General features: G+C 47.9%; 1 protein-coding gene across 1 annotated transcript in view; it reads right to left on the bottom strand.

The window, feature by feature from the left end:
• The window catches only part of EXD3 (exonuclease 3'-5' domain containing 3), a 67444-nt gene that overhangs the window by 42935 nt on the left and 4482 nt on the right, over positions 1 to 20027 (bottom strand). Inside the window, exons 2-11 of the mRNA XM_053473888.1 lie at positions 9536 to 9603; positions 7171 to 7235; positions 6909 to 7076; positions 6512 to 6673; positions 5338 to 5391; positions 4541 to 4680; positions 4266 to 4366; positions 3846 to 3919; positions 3448 to 3486; positions 2076 to 2242 (exon numbers count right to left, since the gene is read on the bottom strand). Of these exons, the coding sequence (XP_053329863.1) occupies positions 2076 to 2242; positions 3448 to 3486; positions 3846 to 3919; positions 4266 to 4366; positions 4541 to 4680; positions 5338 to 5391; positions 6512 to 6673; positions 6909 to 7076; positions 7171 to 7235; positions 9536 to 9563 (998 nt within the window). The 5' untranslated portion in view covers positions 9564 to 9603. The remainder of the gene's footprint in view (positions 1 to 2075; positions 2243 to 3447; positions 3487 to 3845; positions 3920 to 4265; positions 4367 to 4540; positions 4681 to 5337; positions 5392 to 6511; positions 6674 to 6908; positions 7077 to 7170; positions 7236 to 9535; positions 9604 to 20027) is intronic.

Raw genomic sequence — 20027 nt, 5'->3', positions numbered from 1 at the left:
CGCAGCGCTTTACCCGATTTCTTGCGTTTTACGGCATCCATCATAAAACACAATAAAACTTTACTGTGCAAAACGTGGGAATTTAGTAACAGAAAAGAAAGCGGCCCTGATCGCAGCACCCAGCTAGACACACACGTATCATGTATGTAGCGTGTCCTAACACATACTCCGGGATCCTGCCAGTACAGCATAAAGGTGAATCCGCGCACGGAACCGTCTTTAGGAATTTGTTACGTTTTCATTCATTTCGATGCCGTCTTCTATATTTACACATTCCAGGAATTAAAATAATAAGCATTTATTAACCCGCTAATAGCCAACGTGTAATTTGGATGAGTTTAGTCCCGCGTTTTTGGACATTTTATGTTTAATTAGCCGAATAAATAAAAAACGGCTCTCGTACGGTGTCTCCGCGAGCCGCCGCCTGGACTTTAAAGTGTTAAATCCCATCTGCAAACAGACAGCTGATCTCACGGACATTCCCCCGACAGACATGTAAGTGCCGGAGCCTGTGGCTTTGCTTGGGCCCGTCAGAGCCTGGGCCGGCTCGTCGGGGACCCGCGGTTCCCACGCCGGCCGCACACTGCGTTACTGTGTGAGCAGTCACTGGCCGGCCTTGTGCTCCGGCTGCTGGCTCGCTCGCTCGCGGGTCTGTTGTGCAAACAGCATACAAAGCGTCCCGTGTTTGTGCGTCTGTGCGGAGAAGTCAATATTTGTGCACACTATTTAGCGACGGGGCGCGTTTTCGGGATTTGGATCCGGACGGGCTCCGAGTGCCAGGCAGGGGTGATGGTGCTTGTTTGCGCTGTGGCTTTCGAGCCTGGGAAACGGCGTTCTCACACGCCCTGACCCCGCGGCCGCGCCACCTGAGCGGTGGGAATGGCTTCGGTACACAGGATCTCGGCATCCTTCTCAGACCTGAGCCCGGGAGACTCCGTTCCCACGCGGGTAACCCTTCTCTCCCCTGAGATCCATACCTGAGCGCATCCTAATTCCCGTGGGATCCAAAGCCACCTTTACCGTAACACATCAGGACATCCGTCAGCAGCACAGATCCCTCGTAATCCTTACAGGATCTACCCTAAGGGTAAGCGGACACCCTGCCCTACAGTCCAGAAAGGCAGGTAATGCCCCAAAACTATTCTTCTAGGAGAAAATGTAGACCTTCAAAAGGAATACAATCTTTTTTTGTCTGCCTGTTTTCGGATCGCTGTGTATACCAGGTGTATCAGCTTTATAGAAAGAAAGTAGAAAAAAGGGGTTTTTTTGTAGAAAAGTTTGGTTCAGATTATTATTAATAATATTTATTTTGCCGCGTCATATTCCACAGAGCCGAACGATGAGATTCCGGCTCTTTCCTCTTATCTTGCTGCTTTGCTATAAAACAATCAGCAGCATTTCTCGCGCGATGTATTTCCAGCTAAATAATGACAGTTTACGGCAGAGCGGCCCCGGGGCTCCTTCCAGATGTTTGGAGGAAGCTCAGACGCAGACTTTGGCTCCATAGCCATCGTTTCCTATTAAACCCGGGTTTTCTGTGCAATGCGGCAACATCACGGATACGTAAAGAGGGATCGATAGCAATAAACCTGGTAACCTTTTAACAAAGCCGACGTTGTGTGGAGATCCGCGTCTGATTTGCAAAGCTTAAGGATGTTTTTTCGTATCCTCAAAATAAAGGACCGCGTTCGGAAGGGTCTCCTCCAAACAAACCCTGGTTACAGACCAAAAGTTCTAAAAAGAGGCCAGAATGAATTATAGATCCCCAGAAGACCAATTCCGCCTCTGATCTCCTCCGAGGTCTTGTTTACAGAAAGCACAAAAAAGAAGCCAGATGTGCAGAAAAAGGGCATTTGGGAAAAACCCAAAATCACAAAGATTTCGGTTTCTTTAAAGCAGATTTTTGCCGAAGCATTAATGCGATCTGTAAGCGGTACGGATCGGGAAGTCGTCGGTGGCTCGGCCCTGACAAAGGGACACCTTCGGAAATGTCAGATTCCAGGAAACCCAAAACGAGTTTCTTATTCCTCTCCTAACTGCGAGATACATTTGACATCGCCCCCATGGTCACTTACTTCTCCTGGATGCACAGGTCGTTCAGGGCGTCTGCCACGTCTGCAGGTAGAACCTCCACGGGGATCCCTGATTTTAAGGCCCAGCGGCTGGCGGTTTCCACGCCACAATATCGGACGATCAGATCGATCGCTTGCCCCTGGAGCCATCGATTCTCCCGCACCGTGTTCTGCAAAGCAAGCAAACATGGCCGCCTTTACACAGCTCCATGGGGTGGGGAGCATTTAACCCACATTAATCAGATGCCCCTCTCTCCTCCCCTGATGCCCCTCTCTCCCCCCCTGTTGCCCCTCTTTTCTAGGAGGTCAGAATGTTTGCTGGGTATGAGGGGATCGCAGGGTTCTACAGCCCTAAAAGCCCCGATAATGTGTATAGAAACAGAAGGAAACGGCTTTATAAATTAAACGGGGTAAATAAACCCCATTATTCTTCTTAATACCCTGCCCAGTTACCCAAATACCCCGCAATAGGACACAGGGAATAAATCACTCACTCAAATACCCTAAGAGAGAGATCACAGGGTTTTGTCACTACGGGGGCACCAACACAATATTTTCTCGTAATACTTTTCTCGCAATTCTGCTATTTTTTATTGAAATATAACAAATTCAGTAGGAATAACCAAAAAAAATGGTTTGCAGAGTTGTTAAAGTTGTGCAGTAGCCATAGCAACCAAAAGGGTCTTCCTGGCGACTGCTCCATATCTATAACTCTGCTCCTGATTGACTCCTTAATGCTTTAGGAATAAGAACAGTATCGCAGTCTTGCGCTGATCGGCTACAGAGCGGCATCTGGAAGCAGGGACAGAGCTTTCAAGCCACAAAAAGAAGCCCCCCATCCCGCTCCTGCGCGGCTGAACCATGTGGGGTCACAGACAATAGCGTGGGACCTGCTTAGGATTTCACCGCCAGCATCTAGCGAGCTAATAAGGTGTTTAAAGATGGCATTGTGTGCGGTAACCAGACACCCGGGCTAACGTCCCCAGGGTACAGACACATATAGCGAGGGGGGAGGCGTGATTTCCATTGTGTCAGCCCTGGTCAGCACAGCCTTGTAAACACTACCCATTCACCTATTCAGATTACACAGGTGTGAAATCCAGACGATCAATCACTGGCTTTACCGTAACATAAAACTTCTGGGGGGGTTTAAGACTCTGAGGGTTTTTTTTTTTAAAACAAATTAACCCGTAAAAATATCACTGCCAGAGCGCGGACCCCCGGACCCGCAGAGCTCCCGAGCTGATATTTATGCTAATGAGGTCACCAGGCAGTGACCGGCGCTCGCACCTTCTGTGTTATAGCGAAATCTGTTCCCTTTAAACAAATAATAATAATTATGGGGAGAGAAAACGAGGGACGGTAATAAAGTTACCTGCACGTGGTCCGTCCAATTCTCATAAGTCATGCTTTTCTAGGAGTAAAAATATATTTATTAGTCAAATCATGTTCCTAATTATAAACAACCTAAGCTACGTTTCCGTTTTTTTAAATTTTTCATCCACAAACGATGTAACGAGTCCTCATGTTGCTCCTCTGAGTAAACAATAGAATTCCATAGTCTTAACAAACCCTCGGACTCTCAGATATTCTCAGTGACGCTCATTGGGGTTTATTTCATCCCCGTGTTTATTCCAGAATTTGGAGAATGAAGCGGAACCCTCGAGATCCGGATCATTTTATGATACATGTTTGTGATGATGAGAGGTTAATAAGCCCGTTGTGGCCCCCCGGGGGTCAGACCTCCCTCGCAGTAATTGCCCCGGTACATACCTCCACAAATCTCTTGTACATGAGGTATTTCAGGGTCCCCAGGTGTCGCTGGTTAATTAGGTTTGTGCAGAGAGCTGAAGGAGAGGAGACAGAATGCATCGGAAAAGATCCCGCAAGGAGCGCGCGGCGCGGAGTCTTTACACAACCAATCAAACGACACGCTCTCCAGACGGCGAAACGCAGCGGGGCCGACGGGGTGCGGCGAACCTCAACACAATATAGACAGGATTTGGGGGATTTGTACGTTTAACACCAATATGTTGGCTTACATGCTAAGAGTTATCCTAAAACTAATTAAATGAAACCCTTGCTTAAGGCAAAAGACCCCCCTGGGGTGGAAAAATAGCTGCATGAGATTCTGCAAGCAGGGTACGCGGAGGGGGTAGTTAAACGCGATGTGTATGGGGTGAGGACTCGGACCTGGGTCGAGCTTATGTTTCTCCAGCAGACGGAAGGCCAGCTTGCTTAGCGTTTTCAGGTTCAGCTTGTCGGGTTTGACGGACGGGAGACCTTTATACTGTCTGCAAACACACAAAGAACATGCGCGTTCAGATTTACCTACAGCCATCAAAATCCGGAGACTTTCCTTCCATGGAGTCCAAAAATAAAGAAACAAGGAGGGCAATACAACGGGGCATTAAGGGGCAAGACATGGGGCACCCTGTTGGGTTTATAACAGCAGATGATGTTGTTACCTGCTAACTTTCCTGGGGTTGAATGTAGAGTCACTCCAACTATCTAACATCTGTACCAGCCTGCTCTGCAGCTCTGGGTATTCTGCGACGTACAGCTCGACAAGGTTAAACCTCTCCAGGAGCAGCAGCGGGGTGCACATCTGCAGAGAAACCAACCCGCTCTATAAAATGCTGTGCGTATAGCCTCCTTTCCTCACTCTAACACGGAGCTTGCGTATAGCCTCCTTTCCTCACTCTAACACGGAGCTTGCGTATAGCCTCCTTTCCTCGCTCTAACACGGAGCTTGTGTATAGCCTCCTTTCCTCGCTCTAACACGGAGCTTGCGTGTAGCCTCCTTTCCTCGCTCTAACACGGAGCTTGTGTATAGCCTCCTTTCCTCGCTCTAACACGGAGCTTGTGTATAGCCTCCTTTCCTCGCTCTAACACGGAGCTTGTGTATAGCCTCCTTTCCTCGCTCTAACACGGAGCTTTAACCAAGTTATGACCGTGTTTGACATTAAGAACACATTGTGGATTTGGAAGGCTTAGAATAATGGGAGTTGTCTCCCAACAGCAGCAAATCTAAATCAATGTCACATGACATACACATTGTGATTCCAAAGAATATACAACATTACACTATCATTTTTTTAATCTCTAACTGGCCTTAAGCGCTCCTGATGGCAACTTCCAGAGCAGCGATTTTTTATTTCAGCGATAACAGGAAGTCAAGCGAGCGAGCGCTAATCGCTTCCCCCATCTTGCATCAGAAAAGTCCACATGGAAGATTAGGTTCTGCTGTAAATGTTTCACTCACTTCTTCCATATCCAGATCTGGTTGGAGGTTCAGTCTGATGCTCAGAATAGCTGCCTATAAGGGGGAAAAAAACTATTACCGTTCATTTCTATAGCGCCAACAATCTCCGCAGCACTTCCTACAGTCCCTACATTCAAAGGATCTGACAGGGTAAAGCGACCCGATGCATTAGGGGAAGAGGGCTTGGCTCGTGAGCTTACAGAAGTCTATAGAAGATTTGGGGACCAATAAATCCAGCGCATAAATCTTCCAAAACACCAGAGATCCTCCCAACGCTCATGACTTCCCCCCCCCGCACCTCTAAGTAGGAGGACCATTCGTGTCTGCGGTCATTTTTCCCAAACCACTAGAAATACACCTGTAGGGTCACCGACCTGACTAGATGGCCCTGCGCGTGTCTGGGACCTCATAAAAAGTGCCGGAAACCAATATTCAACTTTTTTCTTTTATTTTACAATTTTCCATATAATTTTATAAGATTTATTGCTAGAATTTGTTCAGTTTAAATTTTTGGATTTTTTTTTCTTGCTAATCAGGGCTGACAAGGGCCGGTATGGGCTTTCAGTATCAGAGGCAGCGAAGCATGGACAGACTGCCAGACTAGCCCTCTGTACGGGGGACAATGGCTCTTCACTGCTGGAGGGGTTTGCCTGTGACAAGAGGCACCATTGTCCTCTCCCCTTCTGCCTTTTGGAGTGCAGGAGAGTCTCACTCAGCCGACTGCAGACACTCTTTCAAAAGGCTGAAGTGTAACATAAGACTGCCATGAAACACTAGCCGGCCTTCTGCTTTCTCCCTCATTCTTCTCAGACAGAGCCTGCCCCATTCAGGGGGTCTTCGGAGATTCGAAGCACTCCGTACGAGCCTCTGCCCCCACTGAATTCCACCATTGTCCATGTTTTAGTTCGGAGGCCGGGGGAGGGGACAGCGTGCACCGCAGCCATGTTGGATTCATGGGCGCCCGTTTAACTCTATAAAACTCGTGTTTTTCTACACATTCCATGCTGGGGTTAAGGGAGTGGTGTGAACGTAGCCGAGGGGGGCAGTTTATTACGCTGAGTAAAGTGTGGAGTCCTAGAGTTTACCAAGTGATTTCCGAAGCTTTTTAAACGTTGATTTCCGAAGCTCAGGATTTACGAATGGGTTTTCTGATCTCACTCCAATATCCGCTTACCTCTTTGTATTTGCCCATGCGCTGCAGGTGGGTCACGTGTCCAAGTAAAAAGGCCCTATCTGCCTCCTGGATCTGGTAGATGGAGCAAAGTTGGTCCAAAAGCTGACCCTCGGAGACCAGGTTAAACATGCGCGCTTGTAGTTTCTTCAACCTAGTGCCAGACTAACATCAAGAAACAAGAGGCCGATGTTACTCGGGGATAAAAGGAGAGGAGACACAGAGCTGTGATATCACCACGCAGCCTCATATGCAAATGAAGGGGTAATTTACATGTATGGATGGAGTCATGACTTATAGGTTAGTGAAATGTACAGATCATTACCGCACCGCACACCTAGACAAAGGCACAGGTCCACACTCTACATTCACACGTGGATAACCCGCACACGTATGTTACCTGCAGAGGCGCGGGGTGGTCATTCAGCCACTGGTGGAACTCGGTCGTTATAATGCTAGCCAAGGAATTCCCCTTCCCTCTCCAGGTGCTGGAAACCTCCAGCAAATCCAGAAGCGCGGTGCGGGGGTCCTCCAGGGCCGGGAGCAGGTCTCTAACGTGTTCGCGTACCTGCTGAGGCAGACAAGTCGGGGAGAAAACACAAAACGATGGGAACAACTTAACTTAACTAAAGCGCGAATCGTCGGAGGAGGCAGCTGCTCACCTTCTTCACGTCCCTCCTGGCCCACAGGTCCTGCAGGACGATCAGATCGCGGGACAGATCATGCTCTGGGAGAGAGAACACGGGGAGAGATCTGGGTTACCGGTCATGGCTACCGTACAGCTGCAAATGCACCAAACCAGTTTGGACAGCAAGACAAATTCCCCCCCCAAACGTCTCCGTCCCAATAAGCAGCTTGTAAAACATTTACCCTCCGGCACTGAATGTGTTAAATCCATCTTGTAGCGTCCGGTTGGGGCTCTGGCGCACGGCACTGCCGTACAGCGCATGCGATCTTACCATAACGGCCGCTAACAAGAAGGAGGGTGATGGAATTTTAATTCGGCAGTGGGGTGTATTCGCTAAACAGTGTGTTGTAGCAGACCTGTGCGTAGACGTAATTAGCTGCGTTTAAAGGCCTTCTTCTGTGTCGCGTTACAATAATAGGATCACGTTTCAAAAATATGGATTCACTTATTCTGGTCGGAAAGACGCGCAGCAGACGGTCCTAATGAGCGGGATTTAATGGCAGACAACCCACCGCAAGCATTATGTTCCACAGATAACACTGCTTGAGATAAATTAGACTTGGGGGAAACGAGGAGGGGTGTTAGGGGCAGAAGCCTGGGGTCACGGTGGTCCCCTCTCCGCTAGCTCTACAGTCACTCGTGGAATGTGACCTCTGTCCCCACCGGCCCCGAGTTAGAACATTAGAAGGAATGATCTTTACCCTCTGAAGGTTCACACAGAGGAAAGCCAGGAGAATGGAGGAGAGACAGCCTGAGACCACAAGAGAGAGAGACAGCCTGAGACCACGAGAGAGAGAGAGAGACAGCCTGAGACCAAGAGAGAGACAGCCTGAGACCACGAGAGAGACAGCCTGAGACCACGAGAGAGAAGGGGAGAGAGAGAGCCTGAAGAGAAGCTCGAAACCATGAGAGAGAGAGACAGTGCAAGAGAGAGACAGCAAGAGACACAGCTTGAAACCACGAGAGAGAGAGAGAGAGAGAGAGAGAGAGAGAGAGAGAGAGAGAGAGAGAGAGAGAGAGAGAGAGAGAGAGAGAGAGAGAGAGAGAGAGAGAGAGAGAGAGAGAGAGAGAGATTCACCACTAGGCAGAGGGATAGCGAGACCATCAGAAAATGAACCCCCCCCGGGGGCAGGGAGGAAGCAGTCGTCAGTTATGCCATTATATATTATCATTATTATATATTATTATTATATATTATTATTATTATTATACTTATTGTAGAATTCTGTGGTCGCCCCCAAATCACGCCTGTTTCACGGACCCAAAAAATCTAAAGATGACGCTTAGCAGAACCACATGAATCAGAGAAGGGGCAACATAAGAGCGTGAATGATGGGGCAGAAGAGAGTTGGCGGAAGACAAATGCAGAGGATGGAAAAGTTGGTATGGAGAAAAGATATGAAGATCCGGCTAGAACTAGATTGTAAGCTCCTGTGCGCAGGGCCCTCCTCACCTGTTGTTCTGTAAGTTAAATTGTTGTTATGTTATATACTACCTGTTATGTCCCGTCTACCCATTGTACAGCGCTACGGAATATGATGGTGCTATATAAAACAATAAATAATAATAACTGTTTGGTAAGAATCCGGAGAGTCTGGGAATTGCAGCGGGGAAGGAGAAATGGGAAGCGGGCTTTGCGGAGATCTGGTGGGAATATTAAAAAAAAAAAGACACCGGGGAAGAGAAGGACCTGAGTGAGGAAGCCAAAAATGTTGATGAATCAGAGAAGGTACATTGTTCATCTGTAGAGTAAACAGCGCGGCTTGCACAGGCCACGGGGTCAGGAAACAGACCAGATCTGGGATTATTTACACAGAAATCCCTTCAATACCCGGCTTACTGCAGAGCGAAGACCGGGGAGACCGGGGAGACGGCCTCATTCCCAGAGCTAAAGAGGGGAGAGACGCCCCGCTCCTGGGCAAGAGGGAGATTAGGGGGACAGCCCTATTCCTAGAGCCACAGAGGGGAGAGACGGCCCGCTCCCAGGGCAAGAGGGAGATTAGGGGGACAGCCTCATTCCTAGAGCCACAGAGGGGAGACAGTGCCTGGGGTTAACAATTAGGGAGACCTCCTTATTCCTGGGGTCAAAGGTTAAGGAGACGGCCCCATTCCTAGGGATAAAATTAGGGAGATGTCCCCATATGTGGAGTTAAAGATCTCCCTTGGTTGTCACCCGCAGTCCAGGTCAGGGGCATCCCATTTAGGCCACCGTCAGTTATCTTGTTTGAGGAACTCTAGGGATGCAGCTCATAAAACATTACGCCAGCTCCTATACAAGGGTATGGATCCCAAAAAGCTGCCCGGAGTCGCGTGCCTAAGGTGCTCGGCCCAATACGTACCCCCACGGGACTCGGACGGCTGCTCCATTGACTTACAGAACGTCACTTGTGGTCCGCGAGAAGGTCTCCTGCGTGGAAGACAAAGAGAAGCGTGAGGGTCTCATCGGAACGTTAGCAGTAAGAAAAGAACATTTAGAGACGCAGCGCGCGAGCCTCGGGCCACGGGGCGGAAAGCTGAGGGTCTCGTGTTTATCGCACGAGGTATTTTCATTAAAGCCGCACTTTAGGGTTCAAACGGAGACGTAAGAACGCGTTGGTCAAACCCGTGAGCAAAACCGACGACAGTAACGTGTTCTGCAGCTGCTAAGAAGCGGTATTTAGTGCCCTAGGATCTGGCGCCCTCCTATGGATAAGGACATCCTCTACATCGGGAATCGCTCCGGCCTGCGCTGGAGATCCCGGCGTGGGAACAGCGAAGATACGACATGGAAAGAGGTTTAAAGGCACAGCGACAGCGACCTTCAAATCACCTTTACTGTAATATGGGTACCAAACCATCGGGGGTTATTTCATACTGGGATGGGGAGTATTTTATACTGGGATGGGGGTTGTTTTATACTGGAATGGGGAGTGTTTTATACTGGGATGGGGGTTGTTTTATACTGGGATGGGGGTTGTTTTATACTGGGATGGGGTTATTTTATACTGGATGGGGTTATTTTATACTGGGATGGGGGTTATTTTATACTGGGATAAGGGTTATTTTATACTGGATGGGGAGTATTTTATACTGGGATGGGGGTTGTTTTATACTGGGATGGGGAGTATTTTATACTGGGATGGGGGTTGTTTTATACTGGGATGGGGGTTGTTTTATACTGGGATGGGGGTTGTTTTATACTGGGATGGGGTTATTTTATACTGGATGGGGGTTATTTTATACTGGGATGGGGGTTATTTTATACTGGGATGGGGAGTATTTTATACTGGGATGGGGAGTATTTTATACTGGGATGGGGGTTGTTTTATACTGGGATGGGGGTTATTTTATACTGGGATGGGGAGTATTTTATACTGGGATGGGGAGTATTTTATACTGGGATGGGGGTTGTTTTATACTGGGATGGGGGTTGTTTTATACTGGGATGGGGAGTATAAGGAGTATTTTATACTGGGATGGGGAGTATTTTTTGGCCAATCTTTTTTTTTATAATATGTGGCCTTAAAAAATTCACAGCAAAAATAACGATTTAAATCCCAGTTTAAAATGTTTGTTTTTTTTATAGCCCCTGGGTCTGTTGAGGCCGGGTGCGAGGTATGTGCTCCGCGGTGAACGAGGGGTAAGAGTTGCACTTCTGAACAAGCCGGAGGGTGGAAGCCACAAGCCGGAGGCACTCCGCGTACAAAACAGAGATCGGGGAGGGGGTCACAGTAATGGAAGCAGGGAAGCAGATGCATTCACGGCCTGCTATGTAAAGTAATCCTAAAGCCCCCGCCTAATTAAACAGCGCCCCTCGTCAATGAGACGGCCAGGGCTGGGGTGGGTGACTCTTTGTAAATATTGGGAGATGGCCTTCGCTCCGTAGCAGCTGTATGATGCTCCCCTGACCCCTCCAAGCTTTCATCTGTCACGTACCCAAGCCCACCACTCACACTTACAGCGGCCACTCGCTAACAAAAGACACTCAGCCTCCCATCCCAAAGCTTCAGGAGACCCCAAACAGGGACTCGAGAGGCCAAACTAAATACCACACGTGCTGACACTTTACACCTCGACGAGTCGGGGTAACCCTTTGCAGACTGACGGTCGGCACCCTTTAAGGAGCTGGCACCGGGCAGAACGCTTCTACTGGGGAAGGAGCCAATTTGGTGCAAAGTGCAAAAAATGATGCAGTCACCATAGCAACCAGTAGGATGTTCCTAGTTTTGCCTCTCTGGACCACAGTAACTGCCACAGTCAGAAACTTTGTATCAATGTAATGCATCGCTCCTTTATAGAAGCGCCATATATGTCATAAATATTAGTGCACAGCAGTACACACTGTCATATATGTCATATATTATTACACAGCAGTACACACTGTCATATATGTCATATATATTATTACACAGCAGTACACACTGTCATATTTGTCATATATTATTACACAGCAGTACACACCGTCGTATTAATACATGTTGTACACACGTGTTTATTTTACACGTGTCACCAATGTACATGTTGTTACAATGTTATAACCGTTTCAGCAGAATATCCTGCGGTCCTGGAGCAAATAATAAAGATTTAACCCCGTAAAAGCGAGCGGCGCGGGTTTGGGCCGTGAGAGGTGTCGGTGCGTGTGTCACGTTACTGAAGCTGAAATTGTAATCATGCGCGTGTGTCCCCCGGGCGGATGTTCTGCTCTTGCGAGGTATGCAGACTTATTCCCCGCGGTCTCTCTGGACGGAATCAAAAGGGAAATCTCTGCACAGAGCAAATTTCAAGATATTTGAAGGCGATCTCGTTGGCGGATCCCTAGCGGCTCGCATTCTCGCACTCTCCCCTCCCCCGGCTTTCCACTCCAATGTGTATCATCTGTGGCCAATTGTTAAAACAATAGCAGGTTCCAATCTGTTCCTGGAATGGGCCAAGTAATGAGGCCAAATGGGACTCGGGGGCCCCGGGGAGGGCCTGGTCGGCTAAACTGCTCGTTACTCTTGGCTCGGTGGATACTCTTTATTTACAAACTCGGACCACATTTTAGACCGGCCTCACGAGGGTCCGCACGCTCTGCGCCCCCCCCCCCCGGTCACCCGCAGGGTACCGCAAACCTCTCCAAATTCATTCTAATCCCCAAAAATATTTTCGTTATTCAGCTGAAAAAAAATTCCAGATCCTGTAATAACATTTTACAAACCCTTTCTGCGGTTTTAGGATTTTATTATCTGCACCTGCCTCCTGATTGGCTCCTACAGTTTGAAATCTCCGGAATTATTATTATTATTTTTGTTTAAATGAGTTTCTTAGAATCAGATCAGTGGCGGATAGAATTATAACAATTACAGTTTTAAAAGGTTTCATAAGTACCATAAGTTTCTTTTTTTAACTAAAATATCTTAAATAAAGCACAATTTTTTTAAAAACATTTTTAGGGTAATTCTAATTTTCCAAGGAAATGTCATTTGCATATTCACGTGCATATCATTACCCAGCATGCCTTTCACCAACCTATAAAGCTGTCGGATCACTCGGCTAATGAGATCTGTAAACGGAATGAGGTTTCTTTTTTTTTTTTGTTTTTTTTTTTAAATCGTGGCCCCCGGGGGCCATAATAATCTCCATTAGCCAAGGCTCGGGCTACCTCGCTCTCCATTAACACAATTAAAATGCTCATGCACATTAAATACGGCTTTCACGTGAACTCGGAGGGTAGACGCGCTCTGCGAGGGGGTAACATGACGCTCTTGCCCCGGAGCAGTCCTCGGATATATATCGCTCGCTCTATAAATTGTGAGAATTTCCCAGACGATTGGTCATGGATAGAGTGTCAGACCTCACCGCTACAGTCACCATCTCTCGGCCCTCGATGGGAAGTCTCTCGCAGGCCACAGAGCCTGATTAAACTACATCGGAATTCAACCCCTTAACACTTTCCCCTCCAACCCGGACCACCACGAAGAAATTGCTACAAGAGTCTGATGAAAGGCTCGCTGATTAAAGCCTCTGCGGCCGACCGATTCCTGTAGAACCCATTTTAATGTAATTAAGTCGAACGTCTAAATGCTTCTTTCCTAAATAATAAACATTATAATAAAACGGCATCCGTTAGATGGAAGTAAAGCTTCTTGTTGCCGTGCGGTATCCACGCGCCGCAGGACGGACCCTGAAACCGAACGTCGCTTTGTAGCACCCTGTAATTGGAGCTTCAGCCTTTAGTAGGGGGACCGGTACCCTCGCTTTATGGTTAGGGAACCGCTTGGGACCCTCAAACCATCTACAAGGTCCAATCCCAGCTCTCTTTTAGCGGTCCTCAGATATCACGGAAGGGCCCCCGGCGATGTATAAAGAAGCATCTCATCGTCACGCCGCGTCTCTCTGAGACAAAGTCTTACGTGTTTGAAGAGTTCCTTCTAGGAAGGGATCCGGAGTCCAGCAGTACTCGGAATTGTGTTTTTGTGTTGAATTCAGCAAAGTTGGTGGAACTGCACCTTTAATATTGAGCATAGAAGGTTTTATTGTAACTGAGCGTATTGGTTCCCTAGCCAACTTTTGACGTTTTCTACGCGGTTTATCCAAAAGCCGCAAGAATTATGACGAAAGACCAATAGCAATAGGTTGCGCAGGTCCGTGTGCCGCGTGTACACCGGCTAAACGCGGAAAAACTAAATCCACGCACGCAATGAGGTGATCGCATGACAAGGAGAATTCTGCCCGTTTTGGTATCCGGTTTATTTGAATCCGGCATCATGGATCGGGATCGACGCAGAGTCGGGAAATATCCAACATTTTCCTCAATTTTGTAAAATCCCATTGTTTTAAATGTCTATAGTTATCTTTTATTGTTTATACGAATACATATTTGCGATACGTTTACGTAGAGAGATGGGAAGGCGAGTCCGGCCCCCTTGGGATTTACAATCTAATGGGATGACGGCGATTAGATGGGGTAATTGGGGCAATAATGCACAGAATATTTCATACACTCGGGTCTGGCGGCTGGATCGGGAGACGTCCCCCCAGCCCGCGTGTTCGTGATCAGACAGACAGACAGACCGCTTGTATATATTTACATATTTTTTGCTTTTTGTTGGGTAATGGGGGGGATGGAGAGACATGGATCTGGAACGGGGTAAAACTAAAACCATCTGTGCAACAAACTGAAGCCAAACAGCTTCCTGCAGCTTGCTGGCTCCCGACAGACTGAAAAACCTCATCTTAACCCTGTGAGCGCCGGCGGCCAGCATCGCACTAACGTTACGCGGACGGCATGCAAATAAAAAGCACAAAACGACAAAATTAAAGTCCCGGGGGGAACTTTGCTGACTTTGTCTCAAAGAACAGAAAGGAGGGCCGAGGGAATTCCTTTTCTATTCTAAATCCGGTAAAAGGGTTACGTTTCGACCAACTCCTTCGCCAGGCTGAAGCGGCGTAACCGTAGGTCTCGTCTTTGCCAAATATTCCGAGCTCTCGAAAAATGGAACTGGATCCGTTTAACGAAACCAAAGCAAAACAATCTGCCCCAAAATCTCAGTAACTTACATCAGCAGTGATGTCATAGGTTGATGGAAAAAGGGACCAACTACTAATTTTAAAAAAATGGCAAGCAATTCAGAGGACGGTTGTACGAGGGAACCTCACATCATGCGCTCAGGCTGATGCAGCGCATGTTTTGGGGTGGGGGGGGTGAAAAGATCTGGAATGAATTACATACACTCCCGGATTTTGCCCTAATTATTCCTTACTGTAAAACATCGTCCGGCCGGGAAAACAGAGGCTGATCGCATTCCAGCCAAATAAATTCCATCCCCTCTCCCCCTTCACACAGTCTCCGGAGCAAAGAGATTCTGCGATTTAATTTGAAACAACGACCCCCGTCATCTAAAAGAGAATCAAGAACGCAGGAAAGACTAAAAGTTACTTATTACCATCAAGCAAGTGCTTTGGGATAGTTTCACGCACGTCGCCATTTTGGTTCTAAAAGCTCCGCCCACCTGCCGTCCCTTCCTCGGAGGATCATACAACCCGCGTCGCGAACGCATCCATTAATACAGACAGTAAACTCCGGCCCAACAACGCATTCTCCGCGATATCCGCCGACGGCCCAGACAACAGATCCAGAACTGAGAATTTATTTCGACTCCTCTTTAAATCAGACTATGCCCGAAAAGCAAGACTCTTACTGTACATCTCCACGGAATATGCGGCTACATTCAAAATACTTAACAGAACGGGGGGTTCCATTAATGGGGGGGGGTCATGCAGATGAGCGTTTAGCGACGCAGTTTGTTTTTTGGTCCCATGTGGCCGGAAGTTCACAAACAAACAGTTTATTTAGGTGACCTTCCTGCCCGCAGCGCTGCCGGGGTCTCTCCGCACATGTGCTCTGGGTAAACATGTGGCTTGTGTGTGTGTTTCTTTGCGGTGGACACACTTCCGCACGCAGCTGTCCAACTCAACCTTTCTCCTTCATCCTGTAGGGCTAACAGCGCCATGTGACATTCCACGTGCGACAGGCAGCAAACAAAGGGGCAACTCCGGCTGGGGCACTTCACGTGACCCCCACCCACCCCAGGCACACACTAACACCCCCCCCCCCGATTCCAAAACTCATCAAACACTTATATGTGTTTTAAACGGCAATCTAAACAGTCCCTCGTAGGAAGAGGCCGGGGCGGTAAATATTTACGAGATGTTGGTGGGGATGGAGATTTCAAAAGGGTTCATAATTACTCAAAGCCACGTCTTGCCATGTTTTCTTTATATCTGGATTTATAAACATTACATTTAAAAACATTTTAATAAAATATTGTTTTTTGGGGAATTGCTTTCGCTCGCTAACCGTGAGCTCCGTGAAACTAAGGAAAATAGACGTAGCTGCGCAGGTGCAAGAGAAGAGTCTTTAGCCGAAGTTGATATCTTTTTTTATTTGGCCAACATAGAATTAGAATGTAGAGTTATAAGCTTTCAGGACCTCAGAGGGCTCTTCTTCAGATCGAGCGGATGGAATGAAGAACGGATCAGTACCGGTCACTTTGTGATTAACAGTCGATTAAGAAATATGAAATTTTCCCAAATAGCTCATTTCTTTAAAACGCAGGATTCATATTTTTTTTTTACTACACATTTTCTGCATGTAAAATGTTTTTCTTGGCACTTTACGGGCCAGGCGCTGCACGTTTTTAAGGTAACGCGGACCCGCGGTACGGAAGTCAGACGATGTTACGTCATTTCGCAGGAATCCCACCGGGGTAAGAGAAATATGGGGAGCTGAAGATCTTTGTCCAAATTAAAACTGGCAAATTGTTCAATTCTTTAAACAAAAATACAGATCAGCTTGAGATCCTGGCACGGACGTTAACCCCCCCCCCCGCTTCTATCCCGGCCGTGCCAAATTCCCAGCGTCGGTCCAAGCCGCATCTCCTCGAGTTTATGGCGATGAGCAGAAAACTCCGAGGAGAATCGACAGGCTCCAGAATTCTATGTAAGGAAGAATTCCGAGCCCAGAATGAACGTCTCTATTTTAAGAAGCTGATAATCCCGAAACGGTAGATTTTAGATATAAAAAGTCATCGAAGGGAGATGTCGGGGAAGCTGGGTTATTAACGCAGGAGCGTGGAGCTGTATGCCCTGTAAATAAAAAGAAGAGGGGGTGCTGGATACGGGGTTAATTTAAACCATTGGAGCCGCTATTAACTTGGACTTTCCAGACGAAGGAGTCGATCATTCTGACCGCGTCTCTTCTTTCCACTAAACGTTGCGGGTTTTCCGGATCTCCTCGCTGCACAGGTGGCTCTTTAGTTAGCCGAAGCCTGACGCTCGATTTGCGGTTATCCCAGGAGATCCTGAAACCATTGGCTTTTGGGGTCCCCGGGTATTCCGGCCTAATCTGAGCCATGGGAAGGAAGCCATTCAGCTTCTGGTCATTGTGAGATGATGCTCGGATACATAGTTTCTGCCCCATGCCATGGCCCTTCCGGGGAGGTTTATTGCAACCAAAGGGGTGGTTAATGTCTCCGGCTTCATCATTAGAGAGGAGACTCCATCGAACTGCAAAATCATTAACAAGCACTGGCTGCCCCAGGGGATGAGGGGCAGGGAGACGACTCTCGATTTTAGGCTGGTGGGTAGCGTGATGCCATTCCTTTGTTATTCAAATGCGACCCTTTAAATGACAATGGAAGCATTTGTAGGGGGGAAGCCCAGCGGAGGCATGCACTCCAAAGCTCACATGGCTTGGATACTCGACAGCTGTCTGGATGGACCGACTTCAATCAGAGATTATTCTATTAGATTCTTTTACACGCCAAGCGAGGAACGCTCTCCTACAGGAAGGTGAATTCGTTTACCAGACAAAGAAGCCTGAAAATAAAACGATCTGCTGGATCCGTGACATGGATCGGCCCACGTCGAGGTCAATCTAGCTGCTCAGCTGTTCCTGAACTCCAACTCCCATGATCCGGGAGGGAAAAAAAAAAAAAAACTATTATGCCGCAAGCAGCTGTGTTGGTCCCGGGATGCGCAATCGATTCTGAGCCGCAGGACATCTATTGTATGGGGTCAACATACAATAAAGCGCACGCGTGTTTTTATTTGATATCACCTAGCACCTCACTAGCGATATGTTAGGGTAGGATAACCCAGGTACACGACTCACACCAGCGAAGGAAGGGAAATAAAGATTTATCCAATAACACAGCCGATTGGCAGTAACAGAGTAGTTAAAGATATACGTTAAGTGGGATAATGCATCTGTAGCGAGCGTTTATCCACAGCCTGGGGGGGGGGGGGAACGCTTCTCAGGATTACTTTTGCAGGAACCTCAGGAACCCAACATTTGTTGACCTGCTTCAGGAGTTCACTGCCGTCCGGCGGAGGAAGCGCGGAAACAGGAGGCGTCTGTGCCAACTGGAAAACACATTACAGAAAAAGAATGTGTTCAAAAAGTTAACCTGCCGGGTGGATGAAAAAAAACCGTAGAATTCCCACAGTGACGGGGCGTTGGAGCATTCAAAACAGCCCCAGACAATGTATGAGCAAAACAATTAGACTATAATCCTATTTAAAGCTTCACCGACAGCAGCATTAAAGCGAGAAGAGGGTATTTAGTTTCTTCAATCCTCTTTTGTGCTTCATTTTTTTTGCCCAGTCTCTAGATGAGTTCAAATACCCCGGTAGCACTTTTTGAGAATTATAAAGGGCACTTATTGGTCCAAGTACTGTTATCGGTTTTTTTGTGTTGTTTGGGGGGCACTGAAGCAGTCAGTCCTGCAATAGGCTCAGGTAAAGGCTATTAAAGGGTTAACAGCCCCAGTCCAGAATGGACGAAGGCAAAGCCGGGTCATGGACACCACGTAGACCACATTACCGGCCCCCGGCTGCAGCGTATAAACACAGCAGCCCATGCCGGACGCCAGCTGGGGCTCATACTCTCCCATCGAGCTCTTGGCACAGATCCTCGGACTTTCACAGACAATGATTACTTAGCGCTCTCTTTCGTCAGACTTCTTCTTCCCCCGGCTCTCTATAATGTCACCGAAAAGAGCTTTACAAATGGCCCCCGACCGCTGAGCACTCCTCACCCCCTAAAATCTTTCCCCGTTTGTACTGTACAGCTCTCTGGAAATATATATATATTTTACGTAGAAACAAATGTTCCTAAACATTAAGATTTTGACGAACGTTATTAGAATTTCCTCCTCTGGTAACATGAATGGGATCCCTTTCCCTGCATGGAGTTGGTGCCGGAGCGTGCTGGCGATACATACAGGCACGTTCGTAAGCATGTCTTCAGCCGAAACCCTCCATGCACTTACATGGGGGGGGCAACATTGGTAGAAAGGAGACATTCAGCTCTCATGATCCATTAAAGCTCCTTCCATGGCTGTGTGTCCGTTATGGAGACCGCCGTGGTCTTTACCTTGCGGCCGGACATTATTTAGGACATGATGACAAACTTGTGGGTTAGGTGGGGGTAAGAAAACGTACTACTCGGTACGTTCTGGTACAACTTGCAGTTAGATGAGAGCCATTCGGCGTATATTCCTCCAGCCGCTGCTACTACAGCTCAAGCCTACTAAGTCGTTGGTCTCGTCTTCGATTCAGGAGCCATATACGCCTATCCCACGCATGTTAATAGTCTATCAATGTATTAACATCTTCCACTCCCGCTGGAAGGCCAATCCACTTATCTACCACCTTCTTTTGCCCAACAAAATAAAGTTTTTGGGGGTAAATCTACAGAGGTGAACAAACAGCCAAAAACTGGACATAAAGATGTTTGCATCAGCTTGAAGCGGGTCGCCTGTGCTTTTAATGAATCTGCGAGACAGTCTGGCCGGTTCTCGTCTCACGGCTGAGAAAGGATAGGAAGTTTACGAGCAGACGGATGTGTCAGTGAGATAAATCAGCTGATGGCAGACAGGGGCCGTTTGGCAATGGAGGCTGTCAGTATCCCCATAACACCGCATCAACAAACATCGCATGACCCAGAACTCCAAGGGGGGTCAGACGGGACCAACAATAAGCCCAGCGTGTCCCAGTGACTCCAGAGCCGGAATATGGCCGCTCCAGGCATGGACAGCGGGAACCGGCGCGGATTTCCACCGCAGCGCTCGACGCGCTTGCCGGTGACCCAACAGCGCTATCCCCAACCGGCAGACGGCAAAAGGTTTGCTTCTCTGATACATAAAGAAAGCTGTGTCAAAGTACTAAACGCCGTCTCAACCAGAATGCGTCTCCATCGCCGAGCCTACAGAGGCGTTAAATGCGGGCAAGGAAATCATTTGCATATTGGGTCGTGGAATTAGCATGTGCAGACGTGCGAAACAAAGACAACCGCGACATATCCAAAAC

Source organism: Spea bombifrons, chromosome 8 (assembly GCF_027358695.1).
Source record: "Spea bombifrons isolate aSpeBom1 chromosome 8, aSpeBom1.2.pri, whole genome shotgun sequence".
Classification (NCBI taxonomy): Eukaryota; Metazoa; Chordata; class Amphibia; order Anura; family Pelobatidae; genus Spea; species Spea bombifrons.
The sequence above is the reverse complement of the archived record's forward strand: the minus strand, read 5'-3'. Positions and strand labels throughout refer to the sequence as shown.